The sequence below is a fragment of the Dipodomys merriami genome, unplaced genomic scaffold (assembly GCF_024711535.1).
Source record: "Dipodomys merriami isolate MVZ:Mamm:240054 unplaced genomic scaffold, mDipMer1.0.p SCAF_129, whole genome shotgun sequence".
Taxonomy (NCBI): domain Eukaryota; kingdom Metazoa; phylum Chordata; class Mammalia; order Rodentia; family Heteromyidae; genus Dipodomys; species Dipodomys merriami.
Window position 1 is genome coordinate 2,263,412 of NW_027202593.1, and position 15,270 is coordinate 2,278,681.

The following is a 15,270-nucleotide window of genomic DNA, read 5'->3' on the forward strand; positions in this document are numbered from 1 at the left end:
GCTGCATGCATAAATTGTCACATGCAAGCTTTCACGATGGACACATGTCTGTGAGCCCTCGCTCCCTCGGAGATCAACATTGGTTTCCAGAAGATAGTTTTGAGGATCACTGTCTCCCATGTTCACAGACATTATTTTCTTCCTTATAGTAGAGAAGCAGAGCACTCAACACTGAACGTTCTGGGAAGAAAAGGGGTATGTCTGAAGGTTTACTTTTTTTTTTTGGGTCTGGTCGTGGGGCCTGAACTCTGGGCCTGGGCGCTGTCCCTCAGCTCTTCAGCTCAAGGCTAGCGCTCTACCACTTGAGCCACAGCGCCACTTCCGGCTTTTTTTCTTTTTGCTTATGTGGTGATGAGGAATTGAACCCAGGGCCTCATGCATGCAAGGCAAGCAAAATTCTGGTTGTGATTTTTGCAGTATAATGATAATTCTGAGTTGTCACCGCTTCCTTCTGCGAGACCTTCTAATGTTTACTCTTCAGAGGCAACATTGCCCTTTCAGAGACAGTCACAGAAAATTAAGGCTGTGCGAGATCATTTATGAGATGTTGCTATAAGTGAGTCTCGGAGTTAGACAAGGCAGCAAAGGTTACCGGCAGTTGAGAAGTAGAGGAGACAGTGAACAGATATTCAAAGAGTCCATTTACATTATGAAACAAGACCTAATGATTCTCTGTAAAGTGTAGTGTTTTGTGCTAACAATGTCATAGTGTGAATATCAAAATTTCAGATGGTGAGTTTTATATTAAGTATTCTTACCACCCCAAAGTATCCCAAACAAAACAATTACAAAACACAAAGTAGCATAAAGAATTTAGGAAAGCAATAAAAATATCGAATACCTTGATAATGCTCCTGTGACCGTGAACATTTGTGAATGGCCACATTGATCACATTGTATGTTAGATATGCAGTCTTTGCATTTTAATCCTTCTCCCAATTAATTTTTAAGGAATAACCAACCAACACATTTTCCTTGTAGAAAGCAACAACATTTTCCTTATAATTTATTCATTAGGAATTTATTCAGGCAGAGGAGGTTGAGCCCCTGATCGAGGGCAATTCGTTTGGGAATTTTCTACCAGGGTCTCAGGACACAGAGGTGGGAGGACATGGCAGAAGAGGACTTAGGAATGAAGACATCGGGTCAGAACCAGTCTCAGGGGGAGGTGGAGTGAGTCAGAGCCTCACACTACTGTCTGAGACACCACGGCAGGACAATAGAAAAATGGAGCCTTTGTGATGGGGATGTGTATTTATGGGCATAACATTGTGGGAGACAAGTAAAGCGGAAAGACAGGTCATTGGTGACCTAAAAAAATGCTGGCTGGATATGTTCCTGTAGGATACGTTTCTTGCTTTTGTTATGTATTCCACCACAGATGGGGCTCCAAGGTTTTGACTGCTGACGCAGGTGAAGAGATCATAGAGAGCCAGAGACACCTGGCTGAAGGGACAGACAGAGGCCGTCGGTAGCTCATTGAATGACAGAATCATCAATGGCTGTGTCGCAGTTTTTCCCCTCTTTGGACATGGTCTTCCCAGAGGAAAGAGCAAAGGGAAATCACTCACCAGTGACCGAGTTTCTCCTCTGTGGGCTAACGGAGAAGCCAGAGCTCCAGCTGCCCCTCCTCCTCCTCTTCCTGGGGATCTACATGCTCACGGTGCTGGGGAACCTGGGCATGATCGCGCTGATCGCACTCAGTTCTAACCTGCACACCCCCATGTACTATCTCCTCAGCAGTCTCTCCTTCATTGACTTCTGTCAGTCCACTGTCATCACCCCCAAAATGCTGGTGAGCTTCGTGACAGAGAACACCATCTCCTATGCGGAGTGCATGGCTCAGTTCTACGTCTTCTGTTTTTTCATTATCGCTGAGTGTCACATGCTCTCTGCCATGGCCTACGACCGCTACGCGGCCATCTGTAAGCCCTTGCTCTACAATGCCACTATGTCTTCTCAGGTCTGTTTCTGGATGGTCGTTGGGGTTTATGGCTTGAGTTTGATTGGCTCCACAGCCCACACAGGTTGCCTGCTCAGGCTGAACTTCTGTAATGGTATAATAAACCACTACTTCTGTGACCTCTACCCGTTACTGGAGAGCGCCTGCTCTAGCACGTTTATCAACCAGGTTGTAGGGATGAGCTTCTGTGCATTTAATATCATCATTCCAAGCCTGACTACCCTTAGCTCCTACATCTTCATCATCGCCAGCATCCTCCGCATCCGCTCCACCTCGGGCAGGTCCAAGGCCTTCAGCACCTGCAGCTCCCACCTCTCCGCGGTTGCCATCTTCTATGGTTCTACGGCCTTCATGTACCTCCAGCCATCCTCAGTCAGCAACATGGACCAAGGGAAGGTGTCCTCTGTGTTTTACACCATCATTATCCCCATGCTGAACCCCTTGATCTACAGCCTGAGGAACAAGGATGTCAAGGCGGCTTTATATAAGTTTATTGAAAAGAAACATTTCTGATGAAAAGGAGTAATGTGACCTGGGCACACACCTGTAGTCCTAGCAACTCAGGAGGCTGTGATCTGAGGATGGAGATTCAAAGCCAGCCCCAGGCAGGGAAGTCTGTGAGACCTTTATCTCCATATAACCAGCAAAAAGCCAAAAGCAGAACTATGACTCAGGTGGTAGAGTGGAAAACTATGAGTGCAAAAACTAAGGGATACATGGTTTCCCTTATTTTTTTATTTTTATTTTTTTTAGTCTAGTGGTGGGCCTGAACTCTGGGCCTGGGGGCTGTTCCCCAGCTCTTCACCTCAAGGCTAGCGCTCTACCACTTGAGCCACAGCACCACTTCTGGCTTTTTTCTTTTTGCTTATGTGGTGCTGGGGAATTGAACCCAGGGCCTCATGCATGCAAGGCAAGCGCTCTACCACTGAGCCACCTTCCCAGCCCTGGTTTCCCTTATTTGCAATAACTAGTATATGTCTGGGACAAGCAGAAAAAGGTCAGATAAGATGATAGTAAGCAAAATGAACTCCAAGATAGGGACACAAGTAGTTTTTTCTTCCTTGCTATTGTTTCTAACATATTTATAAGGTACCATGTGATTTTTTTTATTGCTTTGTACGTCACTCCCCCATGGTATATCCTGTTTTCACTGTATTTGATGTTGGTATAATTTGGGGAGGGGAAGGAAAAAACAAAATGTTTAAATAGGGATACAGGTGGACCCATTGCAACAATGAGATGTACAAGACACTATGTTGAAAAACGAACTTTATAATTTAGGTGGGGGGGGTGTAGGTGAGGAGGTGGGAGAGAAGGGATAGTAGGGGAAAAACAAAGGAGGAGGCAACAATGCTGGATAAGAGATGTACATATGACCTTGATCTTGTAGCTGTAACCCCTCTGTACAGTATTTTCACAATAGAAAACTTAATTAAACAGTGAAAAAAACCCTAAGGGATAGCACCCAGGCTTTGAGTTCAAGCTCCGTGAGTGGCACAAAAATAAAGTTAAAAAGCATAATTTTCTTAAGCCAGGTGTAGGTTCATGCAGGTGTTCTAGGTTCTCGGAAAGTGGTGAGAAGAGGTTCCATACCAACACACAGAGCATAAGACTCTTATCTGAAGAATGAACTCAAAAAGTGGACTGGTAATGTACCTCTGTCCTAAGTACCACAAAAAGGAAAGAAATTTATGAATTTAGGTTGTTTCCTAACACAATGGGACAGAGACAGCAATGGATGCCTGTTACTCATCCACTTCAGGTACTTACTTGGTAGTGGGAAGAAAAGTTTTTGTAGCAGGACTGGACTCACAGGTTTGAACACCTGGAGGACATGGCCTCTCCTGCACGCCTGAGTCCTTCTACACGGGGTGCGCCATGTCATTCTGACACCATGAATGTTCTCTAAAAGTGACTCCCTCTATTTTTATGGATATAGCTGTTTGGGGAGAAGACTCGCTTACATGGAATCAGCAAATAAATATATTTGTTCAATATCCCTGGATTGTCTCCATATTTTTTTTGTGTCTGGCTTTCTTACCTAATTGTGTTTGTAAACAATATGAAAATATAATCTCTAAAATAGCTAATTAACCCTTTTGGAATATATAAGCTGTAAGTAATCGCGACACTTATTAAACATGCAGCATTACACTACAAAATATGGGATCAGGGAATGTGGAAAAAGAGCTCTTACTCATAGGCAATAACAACATATAAACAGCATCTTGGAAGAAGACGACAATTTTAAACAGGACCTGCTGAAGGATAATGAGCCAATTGGGGAAATGTCAGCAAAGGTGGTTCTTTCTCCCTGGAGCTTGGTTCTGGGGGAATGACAATCCTTGGAGAGTGTTGCCCTCATAATATTTAGTACCCGATGAATTTAAACTTGGAACACTTCATAGCCCAGATGGCTGGGAAAAGGAAGATGTCCACTACCCAGAAGCTAAATAAGCATACACGAAAACCATGTGCTTTGAAATGTTGACCTGTGATGCAAACCAGCTTCAAAGAGAACTTTGAGTCATATGTAAGGCCCTGGTTCTCAGCGATGAAGATTGCAGAACTCGGGGGTACCCGTGATTCCCAATACCAGCCTGAGAATCATTTGCAAGGGGCAAAACAAGTTTGATATTGGGAATTTTCAGGCAGAAAGAAGGTGAGTACGTTCATCTCACACTCGTGACGTGAAACTACGAGGCCTGGAAATAATTATTATGCAAAATCAGGCATTTGTTCCCATAGACTTTCATTTGACTAGTTACTCATAAAATACATCTCAAGCCCGCTGTGGTATGCTGGATGTGTGTTTATTACACTGTAACCCTGGACTGTCTCCCAGAGTGAAAGGTGTAGCACACAGAGAAAATACTTCGTTGTTCAGAAGTGTAGATCTCTGAGCACCAAGTGGATGGCCCAATCCATCACAAGGTTTTGCAGAATGGCTCCACAGTTGCCACATTATGGAAGAGATAGGAGAGAAAATAAATATTCGAGCAGTGCCACAGGCTGCCACAGGAACTCCCCACGACTCCAGTGCCCACAGACCAACGCACTGGGGTTCAATTTCCATGGGCCACGAATTGGATAATTTATGCTACAGATCTCAAGGGGATTACTGTCTAATCATTTATTACAACATACTTGAATAAGCCAGGATAATTCATTGTAGTCTACGAATTTAGTTTTATCGACTGAATCTGAATTTTTAATTGCTTTATTTGACTTCTGTTAGAATATGAGCTTCTCTGAAATTATTGCTGTTTCATGTGAATTGAGCTCAACACTGACCAAAAATGAAGCTTGGGATGTATTTACATCAGTCTACATTTCTACACTGGCAATTAGTCCCATAAGTCTGAAATCTAGCTCATAAGACTCATACTAAAATAGTGTTCTGAGATTCATTCTGTTGCTTGGATTTCTGTGTATTTCTTTTTAAGGCTCAGTAGTAGTCTAGATAAGATAGATACATACATATATAGATAGATGATAAATTTGTGGATACATACATAGAGACATAGGTTGTCAATTCATCCTTAATTAACATATTGGTTGTTTATAATTCCAGGGCATGGTTAATAGAGCTACCATGAAAAATTTTGTACAAAGTTTTATACAGCAATTGTTTATGTGCTCTCAGGTAAGAACCATGAGGCAGGATAGATCACACAGTGTCTAAATAATTGCCAAGCTGTTAGGGACTTTCAGATCTCTCATGTTTCAATTGCTTTTCAACAAATTCTACTCTAATATATTTGGACTATGGGGCTGGGAAGTTGGCTCAGTGGTAGAGTGCTTGTCTTGCATGCCTGAGGCCCTAGGTTTGATTCCTCAGCACCACATAAGCAAAAAGAAAAAAGCCAGAAGTGGCCCTGTGGCTCAAGTCGTAGAGTGCTAGCCTTGAGTTGAAGAGCTGAGGGACAGCACCCAGGCCCAGAGTTCAGGCCCCACGACCGGACCCAAAAACAAAACAAAACAAAAATAATGTATTTGGACTTTTACTTTGGTGCATGCAAAAGTTAACCCATCTACTCTATTCAACAAATAAAAAGTTACACGTATCAATCTGCATTTCTCAGTTCTGCCTTGTGCTCCCAACTTTCACAAAAGTCAAAGGAAACATTGAGCTATTAAGATCAGTGTTTCTGAAATTTGACATCTGTAATAATCAGTTATTTTCCAACTGGTAGAATATTGCCACAATAATGACTGTGCTCATTTTCTCACTGATAAATTTCTTATTTTTTTAAAAAAATCAGACACATGGTTTGAACTCAGGGCCTGGGTGCTGTCTCTGTGCTTTTTCACTCAAGGTTAGTGCTCTACCACCTCGAGTCACAGCTCTTCTTCCTCATTGATAAATTTCTGCCAAATTTATTTTGTTGTGTTTTCTTATTTACTGTAGCTATTGTGTTTGTTTACATAACAAGAAAAGCTGGAGAATTTTTGTAGAATTCTTATTTCCTGATGCAAGAAGCTGAACAGGTTGACTATCAGAAGCAATTACTCTGAGGTTACTAAACATGACCATGTGTAGGCAGGAGTTCTTCTTCCAGCTGCCACTCAACCAGCTTTACTCACGTTCACGGCATTCTCCATGTAACTAAATACCTACATCTCAACCTAGAAATATGAATGTGAAATCTTTGCAATATTCAAAAAAGAAAACAGCTCAAAGGTTTTCAAGGGTGTCACCTTGTTCCAAAAGGAGCATGATGGCAGCCATGTCCCTCCCACACCAATGCTCTTTTCTCCTCCCTTTCAGACTCTGAACACAGGACATGGCCCCAGGAAACCACTCCACAGTGACTGAGTTCATCCTGGCGGGGCTAACGGAGAAGCCAGGGCTCCAGCTGCCCCTCTTCCTCCTCTTCCTGGGGATCTACGTGCTCACGGTGCTGGGGAACCTGGGCATGATGGTGCTGATCGCGCTCAGTTCTCACCTGCACAACCCCATGTACTATCTCCTCAGCAGTCTCTCCTTAATTGATGTGGGCCAGTCCACCGTCATCACCCCCAAAATGCTGGCGAGCTTTGTGACAGAGAACACCATCTCCTACCCAGAGTGCATGGCTCAGCTCTTCTTCTTTCTTGTTTTTGCTATCTCAGAGTGCTACATGCTGGCTGCCATGGCTTATGACCGCTACATGGCCATCTGCAGCCCGTTACTTTATAATACCATCATGTCCAATCAGGCCTGTGTCATCCTTGTGCTAGGGGTCTACACCATTGGTGTAGTTTGTGCATCTGCTCATACAGGCTTCCTGCTGAGGGTTCACTTCTGCAAATTTAATGTTATCAATCATTATTTCTGCGATCTTATTTCTGTCCTGAAGCTCTCCTGTTCTCCCATCTATGTCAATCAAATACTGATTCTAATATTTAGTGGAATTAATATTCTTACCCCCAGCCTCACCATCCTGGGCTCCTACATCTTCATCATCGCCAGCATCCTCCGCATTCGCTCCGCCCAGGGCAGATCCAAGGCCTTCAGCACCTGCAGCTCCCACATCTCCGCAGTTGCTCTCTTCTATGGTTCTGCCGCTTTCATGTATCTGAATCCATCCTCTGTCAACTCCACAGACCAAGGGAAAGTGTCTTCCGTGTTCTACACCATCACGGTGCCCATGCTGAACCCCCTCATCTACAGCCTGCGGAACAAGGACGTCAGCATCGCCCTGAAGATGTTCGGGAAAAGAACAGTCCTGTGAAAAGAAGTGATGCAAATGTATTTGATTAACTGTCCTGCTTAGAACCTTGCACCAACCAAGAGCTGTTGGCTTAATCTATCTATCCTTACCTTTCTTTGTTTCCTGAGATTATACGGACACTGTTTCTTTTCCTGTGGAACTATTCATGTCATAGTCTCTGTTTTTTCTCTCATAATTATCCCTGAGACACACGCTATAGGAATGGGGATTCACGAGTCACCAGTGTCTTCTCCTTCCCCTGCCCCATCATGTTGGATCAAAGCATAGTCCTTAACATAAGGAAATGCCACCTTCCCAGCCCAGCGGCCTCTCCTCCTTGTTTCAGAACACAGCTTCTCTCGTATCTATGGTATACTGGTGACCTTAAGATGTATATCTCTCTGTCTTGGAAATGATGTTTTTCTACCTCAAACATTTTTTTCCCTCAGTATTTTTTTTAATTTTTAGGAGATTTTTATTTTTATTTTTATTGTCAAGGTGATGAACATTGGGGTTACAGTTACATAAGGTAGTGAGTACATTTATTTAAGGTTGCTCTCCTTTCTTATTAAAAAAAAAATAGTTGGCTTCAACATCTGAATTAGAGAGCCACCTGTATGTTATAAGCTCACTCCAATACACACTTTTCCATTCACTCTTTTTTTGTCTATGATTTTATTATTGTTGTTTTTTTTTATTGTAAAGATACTATACAGAGGGTTACAGTTACATGAGTGAGGTAATGAGTACACTTCCCCTTGAACATTGTTACCCCATCCATTGTTTTCACCTTACCATCCCCTCCCTCCCTACCTTCCCCAAGGTTCTTTTTTTTTTTTTTTTGATTGTGATTAAGTGATTACATAATTTCCGGAATTTCACAGTATTGTGGAATAATGATGCTCATTTAAAGTCACAAGTTCATTCTAACTTTCCTGGAGCAAATTGTCTATCACAGTCTGTAACATATAACGGTGTTCACATGTTATACACCATACCATTCACTCTTAGCTTTAGAACAATTTGCAGCCAATGTCTAGGTCTATACCACCTGGTGATATCAGCGAAGTCTCTACCTTATATATAAGGCTCAACATCACAGCTCTGGTACCCAGAAAACGTCTGCTGTGGAGTAGGTCCTTGATAATGTTCTTGAGATTTATTTCCTCTTGTAAGATTTATTCTCCCTTTATGAAAATCAGTGTGTATGCAACATAATTATCACCCTTTAACCATTTAAGTGCAGCTATGTAAAATGGAAGTGGAGGTAAGGGTTAATGTGATAGCTTTGAGCCAAAAAGTCACACAAGAGCACAATGCCCTGGGTTCCAACCTCAGGGCTGTCAGCAAAAATAAGGCATCCTTTTAAAAATTCAAGAGACAAAGGGTAAACAAAGGCAGCAGTGATACTAGATACTGTGTTGAAAATCAACTATATAACTTGTAGGTGGGCATGGGAGGAAAAAACAGGAGAGAAGGAGGGAAGGAGTGAAGGAGTGACCTTGTCCAAAAGCATATGTACTCTTTACCTGACATGTCACTCCAACCCTCTGTATATTACCTTTATAGTAACGGTAACAAAAAAAATTTTTTTTTTTTGGTTCCGGTCGTGGGGCCTTGAACTCTGGGCCTGAGCGCTGTCCCTCAGCTCTTCAGCTCAAGGCTAATGCTCTACCACTTGATCCACAGCCACTTCCAGCTTTTTCCTTTTTGCTTATGTGGTGCTGAGGAATCGAACCCAGGGCCTCAGGCATGCAAGGCAAGCACTCTACCACTGAGCCACCTTCCCAGCCACGGTAACAAAATTTTTAAAAATTCAAGAGACAGCAAAAGTTTTTTTTTTTTTTTATTGTGAAAATACCGTACAGAGAAGTTACAATTACATGGGCAAGATAACGAGTACATTTCTTATCAAACATTGTTGCAGCAAAAGTTTCCTTTACAGTGATCTGCAGCTAGGTATAAATAGCTGCAGATGATAAAGAAAAAGATACAAAAAATGTAATAATATGAGATGTCAGGCCAATTACTCTTTGAAATAGAGATTTATATTCTCTTAAAAACAGCCCAATTACTTTTTCCTTTAAATATAGAAACACTATAGCTTGGGATAGATGCTACATAAGAGTCCTATTATTAGAAATAGAATAGGACATTTAAATTATTATGGGAACTAGTAGGTCTGAAATGGTTGGGAATGTAGAAAATTGGGGGTAGGATAAACCATAAAATGTGTAAAGATCTTCAGAAGAAAAGTGTCAGCATTTGCTCCTCCATGCTTTTTTGTCAGTGCAGCTAGATATTTACAGTGAGATAATTATTACTTGTTAAAATGAAAATAAAATTGACACTAAAAAACAAGTTGTGCAATAGTAGAATTTTGATAATTACTGTGAAATTTTATGCTGACACAGGCCTGTTGGCTGGGACTCATAAAGAATAGCTCTTAAGATGGTGAAGTGAGATCAGTCTCAGCCTCTTTTGTTTTCAGCAATCTTTTATCTATAAAAACCTACAAGAAAACCATCTGAAAGCTCAGCCCATGACCCTTAGGGGACAGGTTCAGGGCTGGCCTTTGCAAGACAACCCAGAAGTCTATACCACGGAGCTGCGACATATCAATCCAACACTGAACTTTATTTTCTAAACTCTTGTTAAACTTTTCCACATTCATACACTGATCCATATTAAATTATCACAACCCTTAGGTCTACATTTGGTTTTATCAATCTCTGAATCATTGTGGTTAAAGGAGTCAGCCTTGTTTCCTTTGATTTCCTCAAGAGAATTATAATCCACCCACTCTCTTCAACACACAATACTCACACACAATACAAAACACACACACTTACACATATACACACAGACATACACACATACACACCACACACATAGTATGTGAATAGTTTTTTCTTTGTTTTGAAAGTTGTGGGGCCTGAACTCTAGGCCTGGGCGCTGTCCCTCAGCTCTTCAGCTCAAGGCTAGCGCTCTACCACTAGAGCCACAGTGCTACTTCCTGCTTTTTCTGCTTGTGTGGTGCTAAGGAATCGAACCCAGGGTCTCATGCATGCAAGGCAAGCACTCTGCCACTGAGCCACCTTCCCAGCCCTGTGAAGTTATTTTTATAGGCCTGATTTTTTTTTGTTTTGTTTTGTTTTGTTTTTTGTCGGTCATGGGGCTTGAACTCTGGGCTTGGGCACTGTCCCTGCACTCTTTGGCTCAATGCAAGCACTCTACCACTTGAACCACAGCACCACTTCTGGTTTTCTAGTGGTTTACTGGAGATGAGAGTCTCATGTGGACTTTCCTGCCCAGGCCGGCTTTGAATTGTGATCACCAGATCTCAGCCTCCTGAGTAGCTAGAATCCTACTACTCAGGCGTGAGCCATTGACGCCTGGCAGGCCTGATTTGTTTTACTGCAAATTCATGGGCTTAAAAGAATAAAACCTCACTGGAGGCCAGGGGCACAGGCTGCTAAGCCTAGCTACACCATTAGAGGATTTGAGTTTCACAGCTAGCCCAGGTAGAAAAGACTGTGAGACATATCTACAAAATAGCCAGCAAAAAGCTGAGTGGGAGGTGTGGCTCAAGTGGAAGACATCAGCTGAATAATCTAGCCAAGCAAGCCATAGACCCCGAGTTCAAATCTCAGTATCAGAAAAAACAAAAGTAAAACCTTGTCTACCCTTTCAAGAGCCAGTATCTGAGTCCTTGGGTGAGATTATGCCAGCCATACAGGGCATACTCATTTGTACGCATCCTTACTACCAAAACAGAAGTAAAAGAGGAACAATGAGGAAGGACAATAGTTTTTATTAAAACAAATATAAAGGAAATTTTCTCTAGGTTAAATCATCATCTGAGACATCCTCTTCCGCTGTGAGATTTCTCTGTCACACTGGGACTTATCACTTCTATTATAATAAGCCCTTAAGAGATTTATCTCTCCTGTTCAGGGAGACAGGCTGGGATGAAAAGGATTAGTCTTTTAAATAGTGATGTTTGTTATAGATCTCTATGAGACACTTGCTTATAAAATGTTTATAAAGTTGAAGTGAGAATCAACTAGATGTTTCTACAGTGAAGTGTTTACAAGTGTTTTTATAAAATTGGAGTGGGGGTTTCACAGTGGTATCATCGGCAGACTTCACTGTGTGAGAGACAAGCAAAAAAAAAGGAGTTGGTACGAAAATTTGAAGTTGGATTTGGGGTCCGTTCTCTTAAGTGTTTCACACTTCAGGAGACCCTGCTAAAGTTGCTTTCCTTTGGATGGTAAATGTGCTTAACTTTAATTGCTCCCTCAGTGGTACCAATGCCAGAATCTGAACACGTTCTCCAGGTGTCTGAAAGAAGTGAATCAGGCCTGAATGTTTCAGCAGTCTTGATGGTGTACGATGTGGAACTCTAATACAAACACTGGCTCTCAGCTCCTGTGGCCAGGACACTACGTGCTGTTCTAAGAACCTGAAAATGTTCCCTGGGCTGCGTTTACCTCACTGCAGAGGACTCCACCAGCCGTTCCTGAGGACAACAGGGTTCTATCTTTGTAGTTCTTCCTTCTGTGACACCTTCGTCCCAGAGCCGCTGGAATAACGTATTTTGAATGCTCAATGTCGTAAACCTCAGGATTTCTAGTTCTTTGAAGAAGCTTCTTTCCTGGAAAGAATTTTAGAATGGAGAGGATTAAAGGCTTATTGTCTTAGAAGCAGGTTTTCATGAAAGAAATAAGTATTCACTTCATTTGCACAAACATAGAAAAGTGATGATGATCTAGTTGCCCTGTATTCTTGTGGTACTTAGTTCTTTTCAGGGACTTTCCCTCCTTGTCTTTATAGATATAGTAGTATCTCATGGTTTACTTTTAATTTCCCCTAATTAACCATGATACATGTCTTTTCAGCTATTTGTCACCTGCATATCTTTTATTAAAGTGGTAAATAATATTTTGAAAATATTGTTTCAATTTCTCTAAGTTTGTTTCAAAACAACAATTTAAATTAAAACAGCATGGGCAAAAGTATTTGCTTAGAAGTCAAGACAGAGGAAATCTCCAGGGCTCATGGGACATCTTTTCTTCATAAAGTATCTGCCCAAGTCACTTGCCTGTTTCTCTTGAGATGGAGAAATTGATTTTTTTGTTGCATTTTAGAGTTTATTTTTAAATTCTGAGTGTGTAATTTATAAATCTTATTCTCAGTTTGGGTTATCCTTTTATTCTTCAAGAGAATGGGAGAGTCACTTTTTCTCCTTTCTGCTGATAGATTTTTATTGTGGTTTTGTTTCTGTCAGTGCTTGGGATTGAATCTAAAGAAGTTGCTCACATTTTACTATTTAATTTTGAATCAGTGTTTCACCTGTATTTCAGAAATACTATGAATTGCATGTAATGGGTACACACAGTCACTTCAAAATAGCTTACTATGCATCCTTAGTTTCTAAAATATGCAGATTAGTTCTGTTACAATTATTTTTCTTTTTTCAGTCGTGGGGCTTGAACTGTGGTTCTGGGCACTGTCCCTGAGCTCTTCAGCTCCAGGTAAGCACCTTACCACTCAAGTAACAGCACCACTTCTGGTTTTCTGATGGTTAACTGGAGATAAGAGTCTCACAGACAGGGCTGGGAAGGTGGCTTAGGGGCTGGGAAGGTAGCTCAGTGGTAGAGCGCTTGCCTTGCATGCATGAGGCCCTGGGTTCGATTCCCCAGCACCACATAAGCAAAAAAAAAAGAAAAAAAAGAAAAAGCTGGAAGTGGCGCTGTGGCTCAAGTGGTGCAGCACTAGCCTTGAGCTGAAGAACTGAGGGACAGCGCCCAGGCCCAGAGTTCAGGCCCCACGACCAGACCCAAAAACAACAAACAAACAAACAAACAAAAAAAGAGTCGCACAGATTTTCCTGCCAGGGCTGGCTTTGAACCGTGATCCTCAGATCTCAGCCTTCTGAGTAGCTAGGATACAGGTGTGACCCACTGGCACCCGACTATGCTGCAATTATTCTTAATTCAATACCCTATTTCACCTCCACCAATTGGACAATAGTGTCCATTTTTAATGCCCAGATCCTTCGGTCCAATGTCTCCGATTCCATGTGATTCTTGTCTCACATTTAGTCTTCTAAGGATCTTTATTCATTTGATATTATGACCTTGAAATAGACACTTCTGGTTTTCAACTAGTTTAAATTTTCATGTTAGAACTGCAAATTAATTGTACTTTCAGTGTGTCACAAATCTTTACCCAAACCAGAGATTTCCAAAATACTCTGAGGAACTATTATAGTTTCAGATTTTTCACTTAAATCTACAATCACTATAAGTATATTTATATATAAGCATTCGGTATGAGTCTAGGACCCTTGGGTTGTTGATTTGGGAGGGGTTTAGAAAGTTGGTTCTTTCTCATTTTTTAAGTGGTCATTCAACTTTTCCAGAAATAGCGAAAAGACTATTGTTCAATATATTCACATTGGCACATTTGTTAAAAAGCAATTGCCCATGTGTTTGTAGGTCTGTTCTGTGATTAGAGGCAGGAATTTCAGTCCCCTCATGTGTTCACATGACTCTGCCTTGATGTTCAAAGTCCTCTCTTGGTTTTGAAGACAGGAACCGTGTGTCCTTCCGGAGCTTCTGCGCTTGACCTTGCGCATCAGCGCTGTCCTGCTGCATGTTCTGAAGGAGATGAGGAATGTGTCGGTGGTGACAGTGTTTGTCCTGCTGGGCATCCCGCACACGGAGGGCCTGGAAACCACGCTCTTCCTCCTGTTCCTGGCCTTCTACGTCTTCACTCTGCTGGGAAACCTGCTCATCTTCCTGGCCATTGTCTCCTCCCCCCGGCTGCACACACCCATGTACTTCTTCCTGTGCAAGCTGTCTGTGTGTGATATATTCTTCCCCTCGGTGAGCTCCCCCAAGATGCTCTTCTACCTTGTGGGGAACAGCCGAGTGATTTCCTACTCGGGGTGCGTGTCCCAGCTCTTCTTCTACCACTTCCTGGGCTGCACCGAGTGCTTCCTGTACACGGTGATGGCCTACGACCGCTTCGTGGCCATCTGCTTTCCTCTGCGCTACTCCACCATCATGAGCCACAGAGTGTGTGCCATCCTGGCGCTGGGCACCTCCTTCTGTGGCTGCATCCAGGCCATCTTTCTAACTGTGCTGACCTTCCAGCTGCCCTACTGCGGCCCCAACGAGGTGGACTATTACTTCTGCGACATCCCGGTGATGCTGAAGCTGGCCTGCGCAGACACCTCGTCCCTGGAGCTGGTGGGGTTGGTCAGCGTGGGCCTCATGCCCCTCAGCTGCTTCCTCCTCATCCTGGCCTCCTACAGCTGCATCGTGGGCTCCATCCTGCGCATCCGCTCTGCAGAGGGCCGGCGCCGGGCCTTCTCCACCTGCAGCGCCCACCTCACGGCCATCCTCCTCTCCTTTATGCCGGTGGTCCTCATCTACCTGCAGCCCATCCCCAATCCCTGGCTGAATGCAACCGTTCAGGTCCTGAATAACCTGGCCACCCCCATGCTGAATCCTTTGATTTACAGCCTCAGGAATAAAGAGGTGAAGTCCTCACTGAGGAAGATGCTGAACAATGTGGGTTTCCTTCCTGAGAAGTGAAGGT

The 15,270-nt window shown here is 42.8% G+C and overlaps 3 protein-coding genes across 4 annotated transcripts; all 3 read left to right on the plus strand.

Annotated features, from left to right (window-relative positions):
• Nucleotides 1-1,549: 1,549 nt before the first annotated feature.
• On the plus strand, nucleotides 1,550-2,476 carry LOC138824408 (olfactory receptor 8G50-like). Its single transcript, XM_070018253.1, has one exon. It carries the CDS (start codon nucleotides 1,655-1,657, stop codon nucleotides 2,474-2,476), a length of 822 nt encoding a protein of 273 aa, XP_069874354.1. The 5' UTR covers nucleotides 1,550-1,654.
• Nucleotides 2,477-6,741: 4,265 nt separating this feature from the next.
• Nucleotides 6,742-9,471, plus strand: LOC138824409 (olfactory receptor 8G5-like). 2 transcript variants are annotated; one of them, XM_070018255.1, is made up of 2 exons: nucleotides 6,751-7,654; nucleotides 9,461-9,471. In XM_070018255.1, exons 1-2 carry the CDS (start codon nucleotides 6,751-6,753, stop codon nucleotides 9,469-9,471), a joined length of 915 nt encoding a protein of 304 aa, XP_069874356.1. The 2 variants fall into 2 exon arrangements, with proteins under 2 accessions (XP_069874357.1, XP_069874356.1); XM_070018256.1 differs by lacking the exon at nucleotides 9,461-9,471 and having other exon boundaries at nucleotides 6,742-7,680.
• A 4,862-nt stretch (nucleotides 9,472-14,333) lies between these two features.
• On the plus strand, nucleotides 14,334-15,266 carry LOC138824410 (olfactory receptor 10D1B-like). Its single transcript, XM_070018257.1, has one exon. The coding sequence runs from the start codon at nucleotides 14,334-14,336 to the stop codon at nucleotides 15,264-15,266; it is 933 nt and encodes a 310-aa protein (XP_069874358.1).
• Nucleotides 15,267-15,270: the final 4 nt, after the last annotated feature.